The sequence below is a fragment of the Rattus norvegicus genome, chromosome 12 (genome assembly GCF_021556685.1).
Source record: "Rattus norvegicus strain SHRSP/BbbUtx chromosome 12, alternate assembly SHRSP_T2T, whole genome shotgun sequence".
Taxonomy (NCBI): Eukaryota; Metazoa; Chordata; class Mammalia; order Rodentia; family Muridae; genus Rattus; species Rattus norvegicus.
The window spans coordinates 33,573,192-33,599,057 of record NC_141545.1 but is presented as its reverse complement, the minus strand read 5'-3'; the positions used below and the strand labels follow the sequence as shown (position 1 = coordinate 33,599,057).

Below are 25,866 nucleotides of genomic sequence, written 5' to 3'. Positions count from 1 at the left end.
TCCAGCACCCTTATCCCGACTCCACCAGCACCCGCACTCCTGTGCACACACAATGTACATAGTTAGTAATAAAGACAGTCTTTAAGCGGAGAAACAAAACTTACGTATAGCAAGACTGACCTTTCCCCACACCGTTCTTTGACTTATTTTGTTGTTATTGTTTGAAATGGAGTGTCGTGTAGCCAAGACTGGCTGGCTTTTTTTTTTTTTTTTTTTTTTTTTTGGTTCTTTTTTTTCGGAGCTGGGGACCGAACCCAGGCCCTTGCGCTCTACCACTGAGCTAAATCCCCAGCCCCAAGGCTGGCTTTTAACTCCCGATCCTCCTGTCTTCACCTAAGAGCAGGGATTACCAGGCCTGTGCCACCGTGTTGGATTTATGTGGTGCTAGGCATGAACCCTAGGTGCTAGGGTGTCATGCATGGTAGGCAAGCACTCTGCCAGTTCTTGTCTGTGCAGTGACATGTGGGTGTGCATGTGTAGGGAGGCCATACGACTCCCTCCAGTTTCATTCCTCTGGTGCCATCCACCTTTTATCTGCCAAGCAGGTTAGGGAAGTGAGCTGTCTCTACCTCCCTGTGCTGGGATTTCACACAGAAGCACATTGTGCCCCGCTTTTTAAATGTGCGTCTGTGCATGTGTGTGCACGTGTGTATGTGTAAACAAGTGTCAGTGGAGGTCAAAGAAAACATTGGAAGTCAGTCCTGTTTCTACTCTGGCTTCAAGGCCTGCACGGCAGGTGCTTTACCTTCTTAGCTACTTCTTCAAAGCACTTTGCCCACTGAACTTCTGTCTTTAAGTCAGTCTTCCCATTAGTCATTTTAGGTTGATACCGTTCTGATATCTTTATAGTTCTGAAACTTCAAAGTGTGAGCCCTCCAACTTTATTCTTTGTTTGTCAAGGTTGTTTTGGCTACAATGAGATTTTACAAACCTAAATTTGATCAAGTGACTTCTTGCCTAAAACGTTTTAAATCGTCCTGTTTAATTCTGTCACACAATTCCCACCCCTAGCTTGCCCTGCAAGGTTTGTCGTCCAGCCCTGACTGGCTTCATCTCATTTCTCCTCTTGTTCCCTGCCTTCCTGACTTCTTGATAGCGTTCAAACGCCTTCTCAATATGGGCTCCTGTGCTCGGCACACCCTTCACTTGACACTGCCTAACTCCCACTCACTATTCAAATCTTAGCCCGAGTGCCACTTTCAAAGGAGGACTGATTCGAGGGATGGCTTTAGTAATGTACTTGCCTAGCAAGCACAAGGAATTTGAACCCCAGAACAAAGTGTGGTGATGCCTGCTTGTAATCCCAGTGCTAGAAAGGTAGAGACCGGTCTGGGCCTCAGGGCTCATCTGCCCGCCAGCAAGGCATGCATGGTGCAGTCCTGGCCAGTGGGAATCCCTGTCTCAAAAGAGGTGGGTGGTGTTTCTGAGGAGGACACTCAAGGTTGACTTGATCTTTACATTCAGGCATATATACTCCCATACATCTCTCACACGCACGCACGCACGCACGCACGCACACACACACGACAGATAGACAGACAGACAGCTGTGCAGACAGATAGGCAGACAGACACAGATAGAGACAGAGGAGGAGGTAGGAATCAGGGACTGGATGTATGGTGAAGAGTATTTGCTGTTGCTCTTCCAGATGACTCACGTTTGGTTCCTAGCACCCACTTCAGGTGGCTCACAACGGCCTGTAACTACTCTAGTCCAGTGACTCCAACACCCTCCATCTGTCTGTCTGTCCGTCCATCCCTCCCTCCCTCAGTTGAGGCATCTGGTGCTGCCAGCTAGTTATTTGGCCCTTTGGTTCTTCGTATTTTTATTAGGTGTCCTGCTGAATTATTTCCTGAATGTTTAAAATGTTAAGCTATGTCCTGTGTCCACTGTCATTTGTGCGAAACAGAGCCTTAGCTCTGTAGACAGCCCTGCCCCAGCTCTGTAGACAGCTCCCCTGCCCCCGCCGGCTCTACAAATTGCCCTACCCAGTCTAGTTTGGGAAGGTCCCCCTCCTCCTTACAATGTAGTTCTAATTTCATCAACCAGAATGTCCTAAGGTTAGATCTAATTGTATTTTTTGTTAGACTGTCTTTTCACCATTGTTCTTTCTTCCCGCTCCACTCCCTTTTCAGTTGAGTCCTAGGATAGCATCTTAAGTGTGTCTTCCATATAATGGATACCATTCCGTATTAAGACTTTTTAATGCTGTACTGCTACCAATTATCTTAATTGATGCTTCGTCTTTGTAGTCCTTTTATTAAGGCAATCTTTTCATCTCGACCGATTCTTCAGGATTCTTGACTGAAGTTCTGTGCAGTGCCTGACAGAATAGCGTGAGCTCAGATGCATCAAATGTGAATAAACAAATCCTAGGTCTCCGTTGGTGTGGCTCATTGAGACTATTAAAATATTTTTTAGTTATGTATTCATATTTAGAAAACGGCTGTGTTGAGGTATGCTTCATATGCCACAATCCTCCCCCATTGTTAGTGTATGATTCAGTGGTTTTATTAGATTTTACAGTTGTGCAACTCTGACGACACTCGAGTCAAAGTTCTCATCTGCTCTGGAAAGTGCCACACCGCTGTCGGCAGTCTGTTCTCTGTCTCCGTGTGCTCGCCTGTGTGGATATACTGTGTCTCTCTGTGAGGTTGTAACTTTGCAGATAGTTGTATGACAGCTGTACTATGCACTTATGAGGCTTTGAAGCAGACCTGTATTTTTGTAAAGTATATGTGCTCTTGTGATTGCTTTCCGTTCTAAGCATGGTTTCTGTTGGTCACCTCTCTGGGTGGCTCAGCACTCAATAGTTGCTTGGCTTAGACAGCTGAGCCCTGAGCTCCTCTACCAGTAGATCCGGCCAGGAGCCATGGAGCCGTTCAGGCTGTTTGTATGTCTACCTCTTCTTTTGCGTTCCCTTCCTTTCCCGTTCCCATTCTCCTTTCCTTTTCCCCTTTCTCTTTTTCCCTTTCCTTCTGTAATTTCTTCAGGCAGGGCATCACACTAATCTAGCCTGAGCTCTAGAGCTCAGTATATAGCCTAGGCTAGTGCCAAACGCCCAGCATCCTACATGCTTCATGGTCTAAGTACTGGGATGGTGAATCTGAACCATACAAGCTTCTCCTGGACCCTTAGTGCCTGAGTCATCCAGCCAGGACCGCGGCGGCTTCAGCCTGCTACAGTTGCTCACTTCCTTGTTGAGCTTGACAGCGTTCTTGGGCGTGTGTCTTGTTCGCCATCTCACATTCAGCAAGCTCCCCACCACTGGAGAGCGGAAGTTGCCAGTACTTTCTGTGCTGTCCTGCGTGCTCTTCTGACCAGTTTCTACCCTCGTCAGTTGTAAATGTTCTTAGGTTGTTCTATTCCCTGACTGACTTCCAGAGCACTGAAAGGCCCACTTGATAATCAGCTTTAAAATAGTGGTTTTGGGAGGTGGGAGATTGGCTACGTTGTCACTAGGCCAGAGCTGGAAGTCATGACTCTCGGATAAAGATTTATTTATTTATTTATTTATTTTTTATCTTGTGCATATGGATGCGTGTATATATGTGTATATACATGTGCCTGAGGACATCAGATTCCCTGGACCTGGAGTTACAGATGATCATTAGCCACCATGTGGGTGCTGGGAATTGGACCCAGGTCCTTTGCAAGAGCAGCAGGAGCTGAGCCATCTCCCCAGCCCGTCAGAATGTATTCTTTCTCTAGTATGTCTGATCATTTCTCCTTATAGACCTCTTTACTGTTTTAGTTCGTGTCCTGCTGGGAAACAGAGCCGGCAAGGCCACATACAGAGAGGAGGACATGGGACAGGATAGCTTAGGGGACACATCACACAGACATGTGGGACGTGGGACAGCCAGGAGATTGATTTTAAGGAAATGGCTCAGTGGTTGTGGGACTGCAAGTTTAAACTCCAGAGGACAGTTAGGCACATATGAGTTGTGCTCTGGGCTCTACGTAGGTAATTTGTCTCCATTGTAGAATATGGAGCTCATGATGGGGGCGGGCGATGCAGTTTGAATACAGGTGATCAACATTGGATTAGACTCCAATATTTAATACATGTTGTAATGTATTAAATGTTTGCTGAATTTGCTGTTAAAACATTTTGTTTTCCCATTCTGAGTCAGACACCTAGCTTCAGGTTTCTTAAATCGAAAAAAATGCTGTTTCTAAGTATAAACAATTTTTGTTTGTTTGTTTGGGGGGTGGGCTTCTTTTCTAGAGGTTAAACCTAGGTCTTCATGCAGGTGAGCACTCCGCCATTAAGCTGTATTCCTGGCATCGTTTTATCAGTCTGGCCTTGGAGGTACTCTGCAGTGCAGTCTGCTTACTTACAATGCAGTCTGCTTGCCTCCACCTCCTGAGTAGCTGGTTCTAGGCCCACACCACTGTGCTCGACTGGCTTGTTCTCGCTCATATTTGTGGCTGTTATATTCCTAGGACTGTAGAGCATCCAGACTGCTTCCGTGGCTGTCTGGCTATAAGCACTGATGGCGGTTTGGAGACAGTTGTAATGTGATGGCGATCTTTGCTTTCCCACCAGATGCTGCTCATCTTTCTGCAGTAGGATCTCCATGGCCTGAACATTTCCTGACAGTAATTTTGAGCAAAATATCCGTTTAGTAAGAAGATAACCACATCAAGATGGTTGGAAAGCTGAAGCAGAACTTGCTCTTGGCGTGCCTGGTGATTAGTTCTGTGACCGTGTTTTACCTGGGCCAGCATGCCATGGAGTGCCATCACCGAATAGAGGAACGTAGCCAGCCAGCCAGACTGGAGAACCCCAAGGCGACTGTGCGAACTGGTCTGGACATCAAAGCCAACAAAACGTTCACCTATCACAAAAATATGCCTTTAATATTCATCGGAGGTGTGCCTCGGAGCGGAACCACACTCATGAGGGCTATGCTGGATGCACACCCTGACATCCGCTGTGGAGAGGAAACCAGGGTCATCCCTCGAATCCTGGCCCTGAAGCAGATGTGGTCTCGATCCAGTAAAGAGAAGATCCGCCTGGATGAGGCTGGCGTCACAGATGAAGTGCTGGATTCTGCCATGCAAGCCTTCCTTCTGGAGGTGATCGTGAAACATGGGGAGCCAGCACCTTATTTATGTAACAAAGATCCCTTTGCCCTGAAATCCTTGACTTACCTTGCTAGGTTATTCCCCAATGCCAAATTTCTCCTGATGGTCCGAGATGGCCGGGCGTCAGTACACTCAATGATTTCTCGGAAAGTTACCATAGCTGGGTTTGACCTGAACAGCTACCGGGACTGTCTGACCAAGTGGAACCGGGCCATAGAGACCATGTACAACCAGTGTATGGAAGTTGGCTATAAGAAATGCATGTTGGTCCACTATGAACAGCTGGTCTTACACCCTGAACGGTGGATGAGGACGCTCTTAAAGTTCCTCCATATTCCATGGAACCATTCAGTTTTACACCACGAAGAGATGATCGGGAAAGCTGGGGGCGTTTCTCTGTCAAAGTGAGTAAACGTAGTCTGTCTTCCTTCCTTCCTTCCTTCCTTCCTTCCTTCCTTCCTTCCTTCCTTGTGTTCAGCTGATAAAGATATGGACCTGTGCCACTTATGGTGGAACCTGCCAGCACTTGGGAGCAGACTTCTGAGAGTTCAAGATCAACCAGGTCTATGAAATGTTGACAGTCAGGGCCACACAGAGACCTTGTCTCAAAAAAGAAGAGAAAAGATATCCACAGATGTGTGTTTGTGTTTGTTTTTCATTGGTGAGGTTTCTTTTGTCCTTTCACTACCAGTTCATTTCCTGTGTAGTTTCATTTACGTGTGTGTGTGTGTGTGTGTGTGTGTGTGTGTGTGTGTGTGTGTAATTGTGTTTGTTTGATCAGTCCAAACCCAATTTCTGTGCAGTGAAAGCTTTGCTCTCTGACCTGGACTTCCATGTCCATCATTCAGATTCAGTGACTTCTGATTTCTAGGTACATTTGCAGATTAGAACAATTGGCCTTTTTGTAGTTTATATCAGGAAGTATGTCTACCATGTGTGCATGCATTTAGTGAGTTTAGAGCATTTAGTTCTCTCTCTCTCTCTATCTCTTTCTCTCTCTCTCTCACACAGACACACACACACACACGAACAGACGCTCTCAAAGCTACCAGGCTATTGTCAGAATCTCTTGTTAGCTGAAGATGACTTTGAACTTCCGGTCCTCTTGCCCCTACCATCTGCTGTACCCACCAGGCCCAGCTCATGCAGTGCTGGGGATAGACCTCAGGGTTTCATGTATGCTAGGCTAGCCCTTTACTGGGTCACATCAGCAGGCTAACTTTAGAAAACGTTATGTAGAGGACAAGAACATCGTTCCCTCTTTCAGGGAAGAGAATGGTAAGCCACAGAAAGACCGAAGCTAGGGTTAGAGTCCAGAGCTTGCCCTGTGGACTCCTGTGTTTTGCTAAGAGCTTATGCTCCATACCTTGCGTCTTGGGCCATGTGAAGGGTACGTTGAGTTTTTATGAAAGGCTACAAACTTTGGGCACCTAGGTTATATGAGAAGTTTATTAGGTTCAGCGTGCATAGTGCAGTGACTTTGGTAGTTTGTGAAATGTCAGTGTCTGTTTCCTTTCTCCTGAACTAGCTGATGACCTGATTTTCCTGCAGTGCACATGGAGTTGCTGTTAAATTCAGAAAGTAAATTGCTAATACTTGAAACTTCACTTTTATTCATGTATATTCCCCCTGTTTAAACAACTCCCTTAGACCCCCTCACCCACGCTCGCTGCGTGGGTCTTTCTGAGTGCTCTTCCCTGTCCCTTAATTATGCTTAAGCCTGTATTATTTTTTATCTTGTTTTGTTTCTTGAAACAGGGTTTCTTTGTATAACCCTGGCTGTCCTAGAACTTGCTTTATAGACCAGGCTGGCCTCGAAATCACAGAGATCTGCCTACCTCTGCCTCTTGATTCCTGGAATTAAAGGCATTCACTACCATGACCAGCATATTAAACTATTTTTTTTTTAAAATAAAACTCCAACTCTGCTTCATTGGGAAAAAAAGGAAAGCCATGCCCCACCCTTTTGTGCCAGCTTGCGTCTATTAAGGAAGCTTCCTGGGTTGTTTTTTTTCCCAGTGTCTATAGTTTATACATGGGTGGTTCAGTTGTAGACTCACCTGTCGGGGCCCTGAGTTATGTGGTAAAAATGGATTTTTCACATAGATGATTGAAAGGAACAGCTGGGTGCTTATACCCACCTGCCTTTCAGCCACTGATTATTTACAGGTGATTAATCATCATCTAGGTTACGTTGACTGACTCAGAGGAAGTTATAACTCTAGTTGCCGTCATCAGTTTATTGTCCCTTCCAGATAATAGACTAAGTGATTTTTAAAATGGTTTGAAGGCAAGGTCTCAGTAGCTCAGTGGGGATGGTCATGAACTCCCGATCCTTCTGTACTGAGCACACAAGTGTGTACTACCTTGTGTCCTGGGGGATTCTGCACACATGGATTCAGCGAACCATGGACTAGAAGTATTTGGAAAAAGTTATACTGAACCACAGACCCTTTCTTGTTACCGTTCTTTGAACTGTGTAATGTGAATGTGTAGTGCATAAATGGAGCAGGCAGCTCTGTTTTACAAGTGGGGTTTTGCACTGAATGGAGAGGAGGGTTTGAGCGCCCATTAAATTGTATTGAGTGTTGTATATGAGAGGACACGAATGCGTTCTGTGGAAAAGCTTGCTGTGCCATTTAGTCTGGGTCTTTAGTGTGTGTAGATTTTATCTGAGGAGGGTCAGAAAGTACTTCCTCCTAACATGTAAGGCCGGCTGACTGTATTTCCTTCCTTATGTGTGTGTGTGTTGGCCTAGAGACTCTAGTGCTAGTTATCTAATGGTAAAAGAACCCAGCTATCATTGAAAAAGAAAAAGTACAAGAGGAGGAGGAAGAGGAAGAGAAAATCCCAGCACCCAGGAGGCAGAAGGCAGGAGAATCTCTGTGAGTTTGAGGCCAGCCTGGTCTACAAAGTGAGTCCCAGGACAGCCAGAGCTTGTTACACAGAGAAACCCTGTCTTGAAAACCAAACAACAAACAAACAAACAGACCCTCAACTGGAACCTTAGATCCGCAGAGTAGAATGTAAAGAGGTAATGCTTACGGCAATTATGTACCTATCAGTCAGAGGGACACTTGGTGATGCAGTTGCTATATTGATTTGTTGATGCTGGCTTTTTTCAAAGATCTCTCTATATAGCTATATCTGTCTCTATAGATTTATAGAGATATAGAGACAGATATATAGTCCATGTGTGTGTGCAGGTGTCATGTGGATCCAGGTGCTGTGGAATCCAGATGTGGGCTTCAGATCTGCTAGAGGTAGAGTTACGGGCAGTCGTGAACTGCGAAGCATAGGTACTGGGAACTGAACTCAGATTCCACAGCTTAGCCCTGGAGTGTGAGCACAGAGCCATTTCTGTAGCCCCAGTGCAGAATGCTCTCACTGTCCTAGCAGTGTTCCCGTGGCCCTGGGCACTGGGTTTTTGTTTGGTTGTTTTATTGTACTCTAGGCAATGCTTTGCTTTCTCTAGACTGCCAGAGAGTTGGAACCGTAAGTACACAGCCTCTTCAGATGGGCACGTTGCACTTGGTAATGTGCACGCACATCTTCTCCTTCTCTTCCTGGGTTAAAGAGTTGGATGATATCCTATTGTCTATATTATCACCGTTTCATGTGTTCCTTAGTCATTGTGATTCATCCTAGAAGCTAGAGCTCCTCGGGTGCCTCTGAGACTTGGCAGTTAGGAATAGCGCTGCTATAAACATCCACACAGATTTTTGTGTGGGTCTAAGTTTTTATCTCATCTGCATAAACACCACAGAACATGGCTGTTGGATCATAAGAATACGTTTGAAGCTGCCAAGCTTCCTCCAGGGTGGCTTCAGTGTTTAGTTACCCCTGGGATGACTCATTGTATTTGTCAAATTGACACAATGTAGTCGCCTGGGACGGGAAATCTTAATGAGAGAGTCTGTGGAGGTTACATTATTCTGTGCACAGGTCTGCGAGGGATTTCTTTTCTTTTTTTTTAAAGATTTATTTATTTATTATATATGAGTACACCACAGCTGTCTTCAGACACACCAGAAGAGGGCATCAGATCTCATTACAGATGGTTGTGAGCCACCATGTGGTGGCTGGGAATTGAACTCAGGACCTCTGGGAGAGCAGTCGGTGCTCTTAACTGCTGAGCCATCTCTCCAGCTCCTGTGAGGGATTTCTTAATTGGAAGAACCGAGGTGGGAAGACCCACCCTGAAGGTGGGCAGCCCCATTTTATGAGCTAGGGTCCTGGACCGAATGGAGAGACGCACGAGCATGCATTCATTCGCTGCGTTCTGCTCCTGGCTGACTGTGGATGGGATATTATCCACCCAGCTAAAGTCTGTGGAGTAGCTTTTAAATGCATTTATAATTCTAAATTCAGGTCACTTTTGTTTGATTACTTCCCTCGTTATTAATAATGCTTTTCTGCCTATTCGTGTGCCGGACATTTCAGCATTGCTATTTTGGGTCTCGGATATTTTTGTACTTTCTGTAAATACTCTATAAATATCGAGCTTTGTTGTGGAGTTCAGTTACTTGGCCATTTTGAATGTTTAGTTAGAATTTTGTGTGTATGATTTGTTTGGTGAGTCAGAGGACTTTATAGTTTCTGCGAGGAAGGCCTTCTTGAACGCTGTCTACTCAATAGAGTTCTCCTACCTGGACGGTGGGAGCAGACTCTGCTGCTTGCATATAAGGGCCGGACACAATTCCCTATGCATTGTTTTGGATGTTTCTTTCCCTTTATCAAAACTCTAGGGGCTGGGGATTTAGCTCAGTGGTAGAGCGCTTGCCTAGGAAGCGCAAGGCCCTGGGTTCGGTCCCCAGCTCCGAAAAAAAGAACCAAAAAAAAAAACAAAAACAAAAACAAAAACTCTAGAATCCCTCTGTTCAACTTTGTCTGTGTCCTGAAAACTCCAGCCATTCTCCCTTTCTTGGTCTTCCTGTTTTGTTTTGTTTTGTTTTGTTTTGTTTTTGTTTTTGTTTTTTGTTTTTTTTTTTTGTTTTGTTTTTGTTTTGTTTTGTTTTGTTTTGTTTTTTGCTTAGTGTCTACTGACTCAACCTTCATGGTGGGACATGTAGCATGTAGCCCAGACGGGCCTTGAACTCCTTACATAGTTGTATCAGTCAGGGTTCTCTAGAAGTAACAGAACTCATAATGAATCTATATACATAAAGGGGATGTATTGGCATGACTTACAGGCTGTAGTCCCGCTAATACAATGGCTGGCTATGAATGGAAATTTCTAGAATCTAATAGTTGTTCAAGGCTGGACGTCTCAACTGGTCTTCAGTACATGCTGGAGTCCCAAAGAAATAGACCCTAATGCCAGTGACAGCAAGCAAGGCGAGGGCAAGCAGGTGAGAGCAAAAGCTTCCTTCTGTGCCCTTAGTTACACTTCCAGCAGAAGGAAGGGCCCAGATTGAAAGCATGTCTTCCCACCTCAAGATCCTGATCAAAGCCACCTGTCATCCTACCTCAAAGGACCAGACTAGAAGTGGATCTATCCATTTTAAACCAAGTAAAAGATTTCTCAGAGGTGTGCCCTCCACTTGTGGATTGAGGTTCATTCCCGATGTAGTCAGTTGAAACCAAGAATAGCCATCACAGTAGTCAAGGATGGTCTTGAATTTCTGATCTTCTACTTCTATTTCCAGACTGTTGGGATTTTAGACATGTGGCAGCAATCTCATCCCCTCTTCTTTCTATCACGTGTTGATGCATCCCGGGTTTTGTAGTGGTAACTGTGCTGTTGTGAGTACTGTTTTCTGCTCTGTCTCTGTAACACAGTTACCTTACCTTTCAGTATGTATTCCTAGTATGTCAAGGTGAGGCCAGTTTTCTCTGAACAGTTACATCTCAGGTAGTTTGGATACTTATGTTTGTCACAGCTTCTGGATCCTATGCTAGTGTCAGAGCTGGTTCATTTGGAATTTGGGATCATTTATTTTTACAACATTGTACATTTGCAGTAAGTGCTTGATACATTGATTTAATAGGATTGGGGGGAAAGGCATCTGCAAGTGGTTTGAAATGAAGGTTCTGTGGTTAGAGAACTCAAGTTCAGGTCCCAGATTGAGTGACTCACAAATGTGTAACTCTAGTCTCAGGGGTTCTGATGCCCTCTCTGTCTCCACTGACAACTGCACATGTGTCTTGCATGTACACACACCCAGGTACACACATGTAATAACACAAGTAAATATCTGTACATCTTAAAGAAGATGAAATGAGGCTGGAGGGACAGCTCATCAATTAAGAGCACTGTCTGCTTCTGCACAGGACCCAGGTTCAATTCCCAGCACTCTGAGGATGGCCTACAATAGGATGGAATTCCAATTCTAGGGGGCCCTCTTCTGGCCTCTGTATATCAGGCACATGCATGGTGTACATACATGCATACAGGCAAACCATTCATCTACATGAAATACAATTAATCAATCTTAAAATGTTTGCTGGAACCGTTGAGTTAGCACAACAGATAAGGGTGCTTTCTGCCGAACCCGATGACCCAAGTTTGATCCTGGTACCCATATGGTGGAAGAGGAGAACCAGTCCTTGCAAGTCCTCTACCTCCACACTTACTATTGCATGGTCACCTCTAAAAAGTGAATATTTTGAAAATGTTTTCCCAGGCAGGTGAGATGACCTTGACATTGCCTTCAAGACCAATGACCTGACTTTGAGTTTGATCCCAAGACCCATATGGTAGAGGAAAATGACAAGTTGTTCTCTGATCTCTGCATGTGCAACACACACACAGGCACACACAGGCACACACACACACACACACACACACACACACACACACACACACACACCCTATACATATACACCACGCAAGCCACACATGTACACCACATATCACACACATTCATTAAATAAGCAAATAATAATTAAAAATAAAATATCAGACCGGAGAAATGACTCAGTAGTTAAGAGCACTGACTGCTCCTCCAGAGGTCCTGAGTTCAAATCCCAGCAACCACATGGTGGCTCACAACCATCTGTAATGAGACCTGATGCCCTTTTCTGGTGTGTCTGAAGATAGCTATAGATAAGAAATAAGTAAGTAAGTAAGTAAATAAATCTTTAAAAATCTTGCTGTTTTATGGTAACATCAGAAAATAAATGGTGCAGGAAAGAACTATGGAATTCTCTTCCATAAGAGCAACATGTACACGTATACAACCCACATAAAAATAACCAAACCTATAAGAGTCAAGTTTTTCAGAAATCTAGAAACGTCTGTAGGGCTCAGGAGATGGCCCAGAAGTAAGAGCGCTTGCTGCTTGCAGAGGACCTGGGTTAGGTTCTCAGCGCTCTAAGCCTCTGGTAACAGTTTGTAACTCTGGGTACAGGGATCCTGACACTCTCCTCCAGCCTCAGCAGGCCCTGCATGCCTGTGGTGCATAGATACACATGCGGGCAGAAGTACTCATGCGTGTACAGTAAAACCCTATTAAGACCGTCCTGGGGAGTGCTTGTTCTTAACCTATCTGAAGTTCAGGGGGAGGGGTGGTATCAATGGTGTTTTATTACCCCAGGCCTGTTCATCATTCTCAGTATCAGGTGGACTCTATTGACAGCCTGGATTACTGGTACTGTTCTTTTGTTTGCTTTCCTTTTTCTGCTTTTGTAGTTGCCTGGAAGGCCTTGTTATTCCCCCTGCCTCCAGCTCCCAGAAGCTGCCACCAAAAGCATTCACAAAGGCTTTGCCATGCCGCCTGAGTCAGTAGATAGCAATGTGGACAAGCACCAGAAACCCTGAACACATGCAAGGATTCTGACATGTTTCTGCAAGTGCAGATAGCCCCGGTCCTGGACATGGTGCATGCCTGGGGAAGATTCTTGGCTGATCTCAAGGCTCCACAGAAGCAGGAAACAAAGCCAAAGGCAGAGTTAGAAACCACCTGGCTGAATACTGTGCTCCCAGTACACACAGAGCTCTTGTGGACTTAGGCACAGGAAAAACCGTCACTACCAGTCTGCCACACACAACCCTAAGTGCTGTGCACAACAAAAAGAAATACAGACTTTGTAGAATCAGTTTTGAAGAAAGCTATGTACTAAGCAACCACGGCTGCAAACTGTGTGTTCATGAGTGTGGTACACCTATGGGCTAATGCCCATGCACATGTGTGTGTGCATGCGGGGTATAGAAGCCAACTTTGGATGTTGTTTCTCCAGTGCTGGCCACCTTGATTTTTTTTTCCCCCTGAGGTTCTCTGACTGAGCCAAGCTGTCTGGCTCCCAAGCCCTAGGGATCTGCTTGTCTCTCCCTCTCCAGCTCTAGGATTGTAGTAAGCACGTGCATTTTCACCGAAGTTCTGAGGATCAAACTCAGGTCTCCACACTTGCAACGTAGACCCTTTATGGGTGGAGCCATTTCCTAGGCTCTGAGTAATTGATTTTTGAAGTAAAAACAAGCCAGAGGTAGGTCGATCTCTGTAATTTCTCCATAGTGAGTTCCAGGACAGACAGGGATACATAGTCAGACACTGTCTCAAACAACAGCAAAACAAATCACAAACAAAAAACCCCCGAAAGCCTAAATCTAATTAGGAGTCAGTTGGTTTCTGTGCTGGTTAGGTGAATTCGTTTTGTTTTTGTTTTTGTGAGCTTGACACAAGCCAGGGTCACTTGAGAAGAGGGAACTTCAATCGAGAAAATGCTTCTTAGGGGCTCTGTAGATCAGACGTAACAGTTAAGAGCATTTACTGCTCTTGGGGAGGACCCAGATTCAGTTTCCAGCATCCACGTGGTGCTGTGACTCCAGTTTCAGGAGGTCTAATGCTTTCTGATTTCCAGAGGCACCGAGCGCATGTGGTACACATACATGCGTGCATGGAGGCAAAACAGGAACAACATACACAATGCAAATGAGTACGTCTTTAAAAATGCAGAGGAAACATCCCCTGTGCAGATGGTCCTCGTTGTCTAAGAAACCAAGCAGAGCAAGCCATGGAGAGAGCATTCTGGAAGCAGCGGCCTTCCGTAGTCTCTGCTTCAGTTCATGCCTCCTCTAGGTTCCTACCCTGTTTTATTTAGTTCCTGCCCTGACTTCCCACAGAGGGACTCTGATTGGGATATGTAAGCCCATTACATTCTTTCCCCCACAAGTTACTTTTGGTCACGGTATTTTATCACAGCAACAGAAAGAAAACTAAGCCAGTTAGCATATTGAATTTTAGTTAGCATTTAAGTCCTTGGCCCCATGTGTTACTCTTGAAGTCCAGAAAAGGCTTAATTGTAAGCAGCGTCTAATCACACTGGTTGTTACCTCATGCTGGAGGGCCAAAGCAGCATGTGTCAGTGAGGGAACATTTGAGAACCGGAATGCAGTGTTTTTACAACCACATTAGGCCATTAAAAAAATGAAATCAGATCTGTTGTTCATAAAGAATGCAGCCCTGGCTGGCCACACAGCGAGATGTTGCTCCACAGAGAAAATAAGACAAACTGCACCAGAACTGCTCTCCCCCAATGTGGAAGAAGAAAGACTGAGGCAGAGCCAACATACATGGGAGCAGATTATCGACTAAAGGGGGGGCCTCATGCCCCTTGTTCTTGGGTTAACTGTTCTCTAAATGGAGAAATGCTCACTGTTTCCAAAACACCGAAACAGATTTCCCTAGCTTCTTGTATTCAGTAGACGAGGAGAGACAATAAGATAAAAACTACTTAAAGCAATCATGAAAGTGCATTTTTTTATTAATTTCATTCCAGAGACAATCACCTATTTTTCAAGATGGATATTGAGCTTAGACAGGTTGATTAGCATCAAAGAAATCAAATGTGGCAAACAGTTGTCCTATGTAAGGAGATCACAAGTGGGTTGCATCCACCCATTAGAGAGATAGTCTAATGTTACATACATCATTTTAGGTCACAGGAGAGGACAGTGTGGCTGACACTTGTAATCCCAGGCCTTCGGAGGTGGATCAGGAGTTAAAGGCCAGCGTCTGCTACATGGAGAATTGAGACTGTCTTAGTTAGGGTTACTTGTGCTGTGATGTAACACCGTGACCAAAGGCAAGGCGGGGAGGAAAGGGTTGGCTTTTACTTTAGTTCGCTGTTCTTCATAGGAGGAAACTGCGCCACGGCTGAGGCATTTTCTTTTTCTTTTTTTTTTTTTTTAAATTAACTTGAGTATTTCTTATTTACATTTCGAATGTTATTCCCTTTCCCGGTTTCCGGGCCAACATCCCCCTAACCCCTCCGCTTCCCCTTCTTTATGGGTGTTCCCCTCCCCATCCTCCCCCATTGCCGCCCTCCCCCCTACAATCACGTTCACTGGGGGTTCAGTCTTAGCAGGACCCAGGGCTTCCCCTTCCACTGGTGCTCTTACTAGGATATTCATTGCTACCTATGAGGTCAGAGTCCAGGGTCAGTCCATGTATAGTCTTTAGGTAGTGGCTTAGTCCCTGGAAGCTCTGGTTGCTTGGCATTGTTGTTCATATGGGGTCTTGAGCCCCTTCAAGCTCTTCCAGTCCTTTCTCTGATTCCTTCAACGGGGGTCCCGTTCTCAGTTCAGTGGTTTGCTGCTGGCATTCGCCTCTGTATTTGCTGTATTCTGGCTGTGTCTCTCAGGAGAGATCTACATCCGGCTCCTGTCGGTCTGCACTTCTTTGCTTCATCCATCTTGTCTAATTGGGTGGCTGTATATGTATGGGCCACATGTGGGGCAGGCTCTGAATGGGTGTTCCTTCTGTGTCTGTTTTAATCTTTGCCTCTCTATTCCCTGCCAAGGGTATTCTTGTTCCCCTTTTAAAGAAGGAGTGAAGCATTCACATTTTGATCATCTGTCTTGAGTTTCATTTGTTCTAGGCATCTAGGGTAATTCAAGCATTTGGGCTAATAGCCACTTATCAATGGGTGCATACCATGTGTGTTTTTGTGATTGGGTTACCTCACTCAGGATGATATTTTCCAGTTCCCTCCATTTGCCTATGAATTTCATAAAGTCATTGTTTTTGATAGCTGAGTAATATTCCATTGTGTAGATGTACCACATTTTCTGTATCCATTCCTCTGTTGAAGGGCATCTGGGTTCTTTCCAGCTTCTGGCTATTATAAATAAGGCTGCTATGAACATAGTGGAGCACGTGTCTTTTTTATATGTTGGGGCATCTTTTGGGTATATGCCCAAGAGAGGTATAGCTGGATCCTCAGGCAGTTCAGTGTCCAATTTTCTGAGGAACCTCCAGACTGATTTCCAGAATGGTTTTACCAGTCTGCAATCCCACCAACAATGGAGGAGTGTTCCTCTTTCTCCGCATCCTCGCCAGCATCTGCTGTCACCTGAGTTTTTGATCTTAGCCATTCTCACTGGTGTGAGGTGAAATCTCAGGGTTGTTTTGATTTGCATTTCCCTTATGACTAAAGATGTTGAACATTTCTTTAGGTGTTTCTTAGCCATTCAGCATTCCTCAGCTCTGAACCCCATTTTTTAATAGGGTTATTTGTCTCCCTGCGGTCTAACTTCTTGAGTTCTTTGTATATTTTGGATATAAGCCCTCTATCTGTTGTATGATTGGTAAAGATCTTTTCCCAATCTGTTGGTTGCTGTTTTGTCCTAACCACAGTGTCCTTTGGCTGAGGCATTTTCTTAATTGAGGTTCCCTGCTGCAAATGACTTTAGTTTACATCAAGCTGGCATAAAACTACGCAGCACAGAAACCCAACTGGGCTACTCGAGACCCTGTCTCAGAAGCAAACAAAAACCAGGGAAAGGGCGGTTAAGGGGACTCCTGCTTTTGCAGAGGACCCTAGTTTGACTCCTAGCACCCATGTCTAGCAGCCCACAACCACCCATAACTCCAAGATCAATGCTGTGTGGTTTTAATGTCAGCTTGCCACAAGTTAGACTCCCCTGAAGAACTGTCCTTTTTGCTACGATTGATGTGGGAAGACCCATCCCCACTGTAGGTGGCACCTTCCAGTAGGAGCCCAGATACAGAAAGTATGTGAGGAGGGAGCCTTCTGCTTGCATGGCCTGGGTGGTTTCTTTTGCTGCTGGGTGGATTTGCTCTGTTGTTGCTGATTCCTTAGATGATAGCAGAACCAGGGATCCAAGCATTCATTGTGGGGTAGACCAGAAGCCCTCCCGGAAGCCTCCAGGCTTCTGGCACGAGGCTGGGACTACTGAGGTGCTCTCCTTGTAGAATGAGTATTGTTGTTATCCTCCAGTGAGAGACAGCCACTGAGACATTCCTCCTCAAGGACCAAATAAACTACCTGGCTCCCAGCTTCTCAGGTGTGAATCAGCTGTTGTTACCATTTTAACACTTACTTAAATTCAAACACACACACACACACACACACACAGAGAGAGAGAGAGAGAGAGAGAGAGAGAGAGAGAGAGAGAGAAATAAGGGTGGAGAAATGGCTCAGGAGTTAAGAATACTTACTTGCTGCTTTTTCAGAGGACCTGGATTCAATTCCTGGTACCGAAAGGACAGGTAACGATCACTTGACACTCCAGTTTCAGAGGCTCCAGTGCTCTCTTCTGACTCCTTGTGCACAGCACAGTCTACATGTAATATGTAGACATACATGCAAGAAAACACCCATGCACATAATACAAAAATAATAATTTAAAAATGTAGTCTTTAAAAACTTGTCACTTTATGAACCCTTGATTTAATCACAATTGTCAGAGAATTACCAGAAGGAAGCTTCAGGTAATTTTTTCAATATCTCTCAGATCTTAAACAATAGCAATAAAAAGAATTCTACTGCATATCAAAGACTATTGAGCTATCATGACCAAGTAACTTTTATTTTAGCAACTCTCAACATAAATGAATCCATTAGTAACTTAAAGAAAAAAGCCCTGTGTAGCCTTGGCTGACCTGGAACTAGACCTAGCCAGCCTCAAACTCATGGAGATCCACCTGCTTCTGCTCATCTCAAGGGACTTCTCGAGCAGCCATCATAGTGGTGCTGAGAAGGGAGCAGAGGCTGGACTGTCATGAGCCATGGGCTGCTCGCTGACTCACAGATCCCGTGCTTTGCCACGTTGGGCTGTGGGTTTTAAAGCACCCCAGTGTGTTGAGCACTGCATGATAAGGCTCCAGGGAGATGGAGGGTACCAGAGTGCCACCTGAGAGCACGCTTGAGGAACATGTTGGCTGCTTTCTAAGACCAAAGGAGACACTTCCTTCTGCTGTCCATTCCTTTAACTTCTGATTATGGTGTGTGTGTGTGTGTGTGTGTGTGTGTGTGTGTGTGTGTGTGTGTGTGTGTGTGTGTGTATGTGTGTGTATGTGTCTGTGTGTGTGTGTGTGTGTGTGTGTTTGCACGCATGCGAGTTTGGGTGGGTGAGCATGCATCAGAGGACAACCAGTGTGAGCTTTCACCGTGTTGGTCCTGGGGAAGGAACTTCCACTTCATAGGCTCGGTGCAAGTACAAAGGTAAGCCGTCTCACTGACCCACGCTGTCTGTTCTGTTTCTGGAGACTGGGCCCCTGGGCTTTGAACTATATGGTGAGTTCAAAGTGAACCAGGCTGGCTTTGAATTCAGAGAAATCCACCTGCTTCTGTCTCCCAAGTGCTGGGATTAAAGATTTGTGTCGGCACATCTAGTTCCCATACCATCTCTGCTAAAGGATTGTGATATGTTATATTAGGATATGTTAATTCATCCAACCTTTTGTAATTGACAGATTTTTTTTTAAATTTAAAGCATGAATTCGTGAGAGAGACCGTGTGTGTGTGTGTGTGTGTGTGTGTGTGTGTGTGTGTTGTCTTCCATTGTGGGTTGTCAAGCTAGGCTTTAAATGCTTTTACCCACCAAATCATCTCACCAGCTCAGGCTCAGACAGTTCACTTTACGTCCTAATATTAACCCCACCCCAGTACCCCTCCCCCGACTCCTCCCTCCCCTTCTCTGAGAAGGGAGTGCTGGGTACCCCCTTCCTTTTTCTCTTTTTTAAGTTGGGAGTCTCATGTAGACAGGATGACTTCTAACTTGCTTTTGTAGACAAAAATAACCCAGAACTCCTAATCCTCCTGCCTCTGCTTTTGGAGAGCTGGGATTCTATGCATGCCACATGTTTTGGTTTTGTTTAGAATTTAAATAAGTAATTGTTTGTGGTGTTCTTTTCAGAGTGGAAAGATCAACAGACCAAGTCATCAAGCCCGTCAATGTGGGGGCACTATCGAAGTGGGTTGGGAAGATACCCCCAGATGTCTTACAAGACATGGCAGTGATCGCGCCCATGCTTGCCAAACTGGGATATGATCCATACGCCAATCCCCCTAACTACGGAAAACCTGACCCCAAGATCCTTGAAAACACCAGGAGGGTAAGTGAGACCACCAACGTAACTGGAAAAATAGACATGGTTTGGGGGTTTTAGATTTTTCTTGTTTTGTTTCTTGCTTCTTGGGACCAGAAAAGTATCTTAAATGACTGCTGTCTAACTTGCTGAATGCTGTATCATCAGTGGTCGAAGCGTGGGCAAAACCCTTCTTCCCAGAAGCTGCGGGCCAGCAGCATGCTTTGTAACATTTACACAAACAGCAGGATTCTTAGCGACCTTGCTTCTGTTTCTCTTTCCTCTCCTTAAGTGTAAGGACCACTTTGCTTTTAAGGCTTTGTTTAGATGAGGTGTGGTTTTTTGACCTCCTGAGGGCTAGCTGGTAGGTAGGTTCATGAGAAGAAGGATTACATATCCTAGCCCTCAGTTGAAAGATGTGGGCTGGGGAGATGGCTCAGTCAGGACAGCTCCCTGCTCAGATAACGAGGCCCTGGGTTCAGTCCCCAGAACCCACAGAGAAGCTGTCCTCAAAGTCCACCTCCATACACATGTGTGCGTGCACTTACCCCAACATGGATAAGCACACATACATAATAAAAGTGAATATGGTTTGGCATGGAGAGACTGCCATTAAGAAAACTGGATGTTCTTGGCGAGGACCTGCATTCAGTTCCCAGTACCCACATGACAGCTCACAACTGTCTCTAACTCCAGTTCCGATGCTCCTTTTGCCTCCAAAAGCACTGTATGTATGTGGTGCACTTACATACATTAGGCAGAACACGTACATCAAAATAAATGACTAGGAACGCAGCTTTATAAAGCACTGTGCTAAAACCTTAAAGAACTAATCCGAATAAATACCTTGATGGTTAAATCTGATTTCAAGTCATCATTCTGCATTTCTGTTTAAAATTTTTATCGGTTAAGATAAACGTAAAATTGAAACTTTTGGGGATCAGGGTTGGGGGAAGATTCAGACAACCTCACCTGGCTCAGGGTGGTCTTTAATTTTAACTCACTATATAGCAGTGGGGCTGGGCACTGAACTCAGGTTCCATATTTTAGGGCTTTCTTTAAGGTCAGACTAATAAAGGTGACATCAGACTAGGGCAGAGCGTCTGGACTTTTTAAAAATTTTTGTTTTTTGTTTTTTGGGTTTTTTTTGGAGCTGGGGACTGAACCCAGGGCCTTGCGCTTGCTAGGCAAGCGCTCTACCACTGAGCTAAATCCCCACCTCCCCTTTTTTTTTAATATATATTTTATTTATCTATTCATTTAATGTATGTGAGCACACTGCAGCTGTCTTCAGACACACCAGAAGAGGGCATCAGATCTCATTACAGATGGTTGTGAGCCACCATGTGGTTTCTGGGATTTGAACTCTGGACCTCTGGAAGAGCAGACAGTGCTCTTAACCACTGAGCCATCTCTCCAGCCCTCGTCTGGACTTTTTAAGGTACTTGACATATGCCGATGCCCATGCGTGTGTACAAAGGACCATCTGAGAATCAGCATGAGTTTTGCTAATTTTAATGTTTCCCTGGCTAATGTCAGTGAACAGTGAACATTTCCAGTTTATTAGCTGTTTGTATGTGTTTTATGAACCACTCTTTTTTTTTTTTTTTTTTTTTTTCGGAGCTGGGGACCGAACCCAGGGCCTTGCGCTTGCTAGGCAAGCGCTCTACCACTGAGCTAAATCCCCAACCCCTTGAACCACTCTTAAGTTTCTGAAGTTTTCCTGCCCTCACTGAAGGTCTAAAGTGCCGTTTGCTTAATATCCAGTGAGCATTACTTCAGCTTCCCTTAGCAATCCCTGAGGGTCTTTGTATAACGGGCCGACAACCAGCTGTCTCCTGTGCACAGAAGGGAAGGTATTTCCATGAGCCAAGAGACGTGTGCCAGTGATATTCCGGGGTTCCCAGGACAGTAGGCTAGAGTCTCACATGTGCAAGTTTTCTTGGCTTCCCTCAGTGGAGGTTGGGAGGAATGCTGTGGTTTGAACCCAGGATACTCACTGTGGCTTTTGAAAGGGCTGCATGACGCACACTGGGGTGGGTAGATGAGAAAGAGAAGATGAGTTCTGTGTTTGGGCCCTTTGTAAAATCGCATGCAATGCTAATGTGCCTGGAGTTATTTTACATTTAGCCTGTATGCTGTGACACACATGTGGAAGTCAGAGGACAACTCTTGGAGAGCATCCTCTCCTTTCACTTTTATGTGGGTTCTAGGAATCAAGCTCGGCTTGCCAGGTCTGCACCCCAGCCATCTGAACCCAATGAGCCGTCTTGCCAACCCTGACCTTGTTTTTCGGGTTTGAGTTTTGTTGTTTGTCTTACCAGTTGCTAGCTGTATTTCAGACCAAATCTCATGCATCTTCAAAACCTTTTCTTTTTCTTTTTTTCCTTTTGCCTGTGATGACTTGGATGCTGACAGTATGCAGCAGTCGTGAGCTTGCATCACGATCATAAGCTCTCTAAGTGTCAGAGTTGTGTGGCTCCAGAGAAAGAAAAGGGCGGCTGGAGAAACTGTCTTTACTTACAGTGGGAAGCAGGAAGGAAAGGGGTAGGAGAAACACCCCATTAGGCTGGGAAGTAGACATCCCTGTCTCTAGGCCTAAAACTGTTGGTTTTCACAGAGCGTGCAGAGCCCAAAAGAAGTGCTGTGTGAGTCAGCACTGAGTCTTAGGGGTCTGCTGTCCAATCCTAAATGAAAGTCATGTGTGTTGCGGTCGCCATGACTCACACAGTAAACTGGAAATGAGATGCTAACACGATCCATGCCCTCTTCCACAAGCCTCTAATCCCCAGATTGTGGCACACTGTAATAAATAATGCTTTCCAGGTCACGTTTCAGCCTTCTCCCTCTTCCCTCACTTCTTAACCTTTCTAACTTAGTGACTTCTTTGAGAACATAATCAAATATAGATTCCTCTCTACCTCAAACAGGCATATCCGTCCATTGAGTTTCGGTGGACACAGATTAAAGTCTCCTGTTTCACAGTGTTCTCGTGAAGCTCATCCACTCCTAAGACTTTCATTACAACCTATTTGCTGATAACTGTAGTGCCGTGGGCTTTTTCTGAGTGGGCTTTTGCTGAGCTGGAAGTTCACTGTTCCTAACTGCTACTTGGGCACCAAAGAACCTCAAATTCCGAATACAGACTGACTTACTGTCCACACTTGTCGCTTGCTAGACGGGCTGGCTGGAATTGCTCCATGACTGGAAGAAATCTAGACCAGGTAATGGGAATGTAGCTGTGATGGCCTACGTGTGCAGTCCGCAAGCCAGGGAGCAGACAGCAGGCGGAGTACACAGGTCAAGCCCAATGCTGTTTCAAGACCTGCTTGCTCAACTCGAAGGGTTGGAATGTTGGGTGTAGCTCAGTGGTAGAGCAGGTTGCTAGAGTGTGTGAGACCCTGAATCCGATCCCTTCTACTACTAAAAAAGACAGCAAAGTTGACCAGAGAGCTGGACAGGAGTTCCAAGCCAGGTGTGGGAAGCAGAGCATGAGGACCACCAGGAAGCCACACTCATGTACCCTGGAGGTCCAGGCCAGCCTGAACTACAAAGTAAGGTCCCACATGCACTCAAGGAATGGTACATGTGGGGCCCGAGGGATGACTGGGTGGTAAAGAGCGTTTCCTGATATTATGCAAGCACCCTCATGGCAGCTCCCAGACCTCCCTGGGCCCAGGCACACGTGGTGCACATACATACATGCAGATAAAACATCCATCCACATTAAAAAATAAAGTAAAAGGGGCTGGGGATTTAGCTCAGTGGTAGAGCGCTTACCTAGGAAGCGCAAGGCCCTGGGTTCGGTCCCCAGCTCCGAAAAAAAGAACCAAAAAAAAAAAAAAAAGTAAAAGAAGAAAAGCTCTATAACAGAAATAACTGAAGCGGTCATGAGTCTGAGAGGAAGTGAGGGAAGGTGTGGAAGGAGTTGGGAGTTGGGAGAGGATGGGCGGACATGATATAAACACAGTACTCGCATATGAAGTTCTCAAGACAAAAATAAAAGGTTCTTGTTTCTTTTTTTTTTTTTTTTTTTTTGGTTCTTTTTTTCGGAGCTGGGGACCGAACCCAGGGCCTTGCGCTTCCTAGGTAAGCGCTCTACCACTGAGCTAAATCCCCAGCCCCAGGTTCTTGTTTCTTAAACAAGGAAGAAAAAGGGAAGAGGGAGCAAAGCAGTTCCAAATATGAATGGCGTATCCCACAGGAACCTCAGTAGACCCTACTGAGAAAAGAAGTAGTCAGTGGAAAGCAGGGGTCAGGGTGCGGGGCTCACGGAAGAAGACAGGAGGGAACTTGCAGTCAGTGAGGGGAGTTGGGTTAAGGGTCTGGACCCTGCAGTAAGGAGCCGCCTCCAGGGCCAGAGAGACGCTCAGTTGGTTAGAGCGCCCGCTGCACTGGCCAGCGACTGAGCTCTACCCATGGGACCCTCATGGAAGGAGAAAGGCAACTACTGAAAGCTGTTCTCTGACTCTGTATGCACACCACGTCATGCCTGCACACATACACATGCACACACACGAACGCCCATACATACACTTCAATAAATTATAAAGGAAAGAAAGGGAGCCTGGAGGAAGGGAAGAAAGAAAAAGAAACCACTCCCATTGAAACCAGTACTTGATAGAGCCTAGAAGGTACCATTCCATGTTGGGGTGTCTGTACCCAGCCCAAGCTGCTCTGCTTGTGTCTATCTCTGTGCCCAGCATTCTTGTTTCTCTCGCTATTCATCCTCGCATCACCTAGCATTGCAAACCCCATGGAAACACTCTTGAGTAGAGTGAGGGCTGGAGAGATGGTGTCTTAGGGTTTTCCTGCTGTGAACAGACACCGTGATCAAAGCACCTCTCAGAAGGACAACTTTAATTGAGACTGGGCTACAGGTTCAGTATCATCAAGGCGGGATCATGGCGGCATCCAGGCAGGCATGGTGCAGGAGGAGCTGAGAGGTCTACATCTTCATCTGGAGGCTGCTAGCAGAATACTGACTTCCAGACAGCTAGGATGAGGGTCTTAAAGCCCACACCTACAGTGACACACCTACTCCAACAAGGCCACACCTACTCCAGCACCTTCTAATAGTGCTAACCCCTGGAGCAAACATATACAGACCATCACAGATGGCTTCGTACTTAGAGTGCTTGCTCTTGCAGAGGACCTGCAGATCACACCCACCTCCAACTCCAAGAGATCGGATACCCACCTTGGCCTCTGCAGGCACCTGAAACCACTACACACACACACACACACACACACACACACACACAAGAGACAGAGAGACAGAGAGAGGCAGAGACAGGAAATAAATCTGAAAGAAATATTCTTTTTTTTTTTTTTTTTTTTTTTTTGGTTCTTTTTTTCGGAGCTGGGGACCGAACCCAGGGCCTTGCGCTTCCTAGGTAAGCGCTCTACCACTGAGCTAAATCCCCAGCCCCGAAAGAAATATTCTTAAGTAGGTCTATTTTTAGTATGGGATATAAATCTAGATTTCTTAGAACAGCATTTACTTTTTTAAGTATTTGGGGATTTCGTTTTCTTAGGATCCTGGTTTTTGATGTGGTTATTCTGTGGTCGGAGAACGCACACACTATGGCTTCAATTCTTTAAATATGTTTAAAATTGTTTTGTGGCCAACATGTGGCCTCGTGTTCATATGAAAAACTGTTAGGCGGTTATGATGTTCCGTAACTGTTACCATATTGCTCAGTCCGATAGTTCTTAGCTGATTTATAAATTGGAAGAATACTATGGCAGTGGCCTCTCTCCTGTCGTTGTCGGCCTGCTTCGTGCATTGTGAGTGTGCATTGCTGAGGGAAAAGCAGACAGCGGTTGAAGAAGTCTCTTCCTATGAAGAGCACCAGCACCGACGTTCTTTCCTAGGGGTCGGCCTTGTCTGATAAGCAGAGCGCATGCGCTTTGTCCGATAAGCAGAGCGCATGCGCCTTGTTGATGAACGCATGCACGCATTTGTTTACCTCATCCTTTAGTCCAGGTGTCTAAAGCGATGAAGTGATGACGACATAGTTGCCGTGGTTTGACAGTCCCTTCACTCTAGATGAGATGTTTAGTTCCTTACATCCATTGTGATTACTCATCTGCTTGGGCTGAAGTCTGCCATTGAGGGCTGATTTCTTAATTTTGAACGGTCTGTCTTTTTCCTTTATTTTCCTGATTTCTTTTGGATTAATCTATTGTTACTATTTTGTAGTCTTTTATCCACTGTGGCAATTATCTCCTCATTTTAGCTATCCTTTGTTTTTTGTCTGTAATGGTTGCTCCAGAACAAGGGCTGCACATTTTTTCCTGTAAATAGACAGCTACTAAATATTTTATGCATTGTAGGCCACATGGGTACTGTTTTTCTTGGTACAGATTTCTTTCCAGCATCTTTTCTTTTCAGCAAGATGCCTGCCTTATTAGGGTTTGCTAGCTACTAATTCTCTTAGTTTGGTTTTTAATCTAACATGTCTCTCTTTGAGAACCTTTTAATTGCATGTAT

The 25,866-nt window shown here is 45.3% G+C and overlaps 1 protein-coding gene across 8 annotated transcripts in view; it reads left to right on the top strand.

Moving 5' to 3' along the window:
• Window positions 1-25,866, top strand: part of Tpst1 (tyrosylprotein sulfotransferase 1) — a 66,769-nt gene that overhangs the window by 24,183 nt on the left and 16,720 nt on the right. For all 8 annotated transcript variants that reach the window (XM_087578012.1, XM_087578009.1, XM_087578010.1 and 5 more), the window contains 2 exon segments: window positions 4,553-5,498; window positions 19,199-19,397. In XM_087578012.1, the coding sequence (XP_087434138.1) occupies window positions 4,654-5,498; window positions 19,199-19,397 (1,044 nt within the window). In that variant the 5' untranslated portion in view covers window positions 4,553-4,653.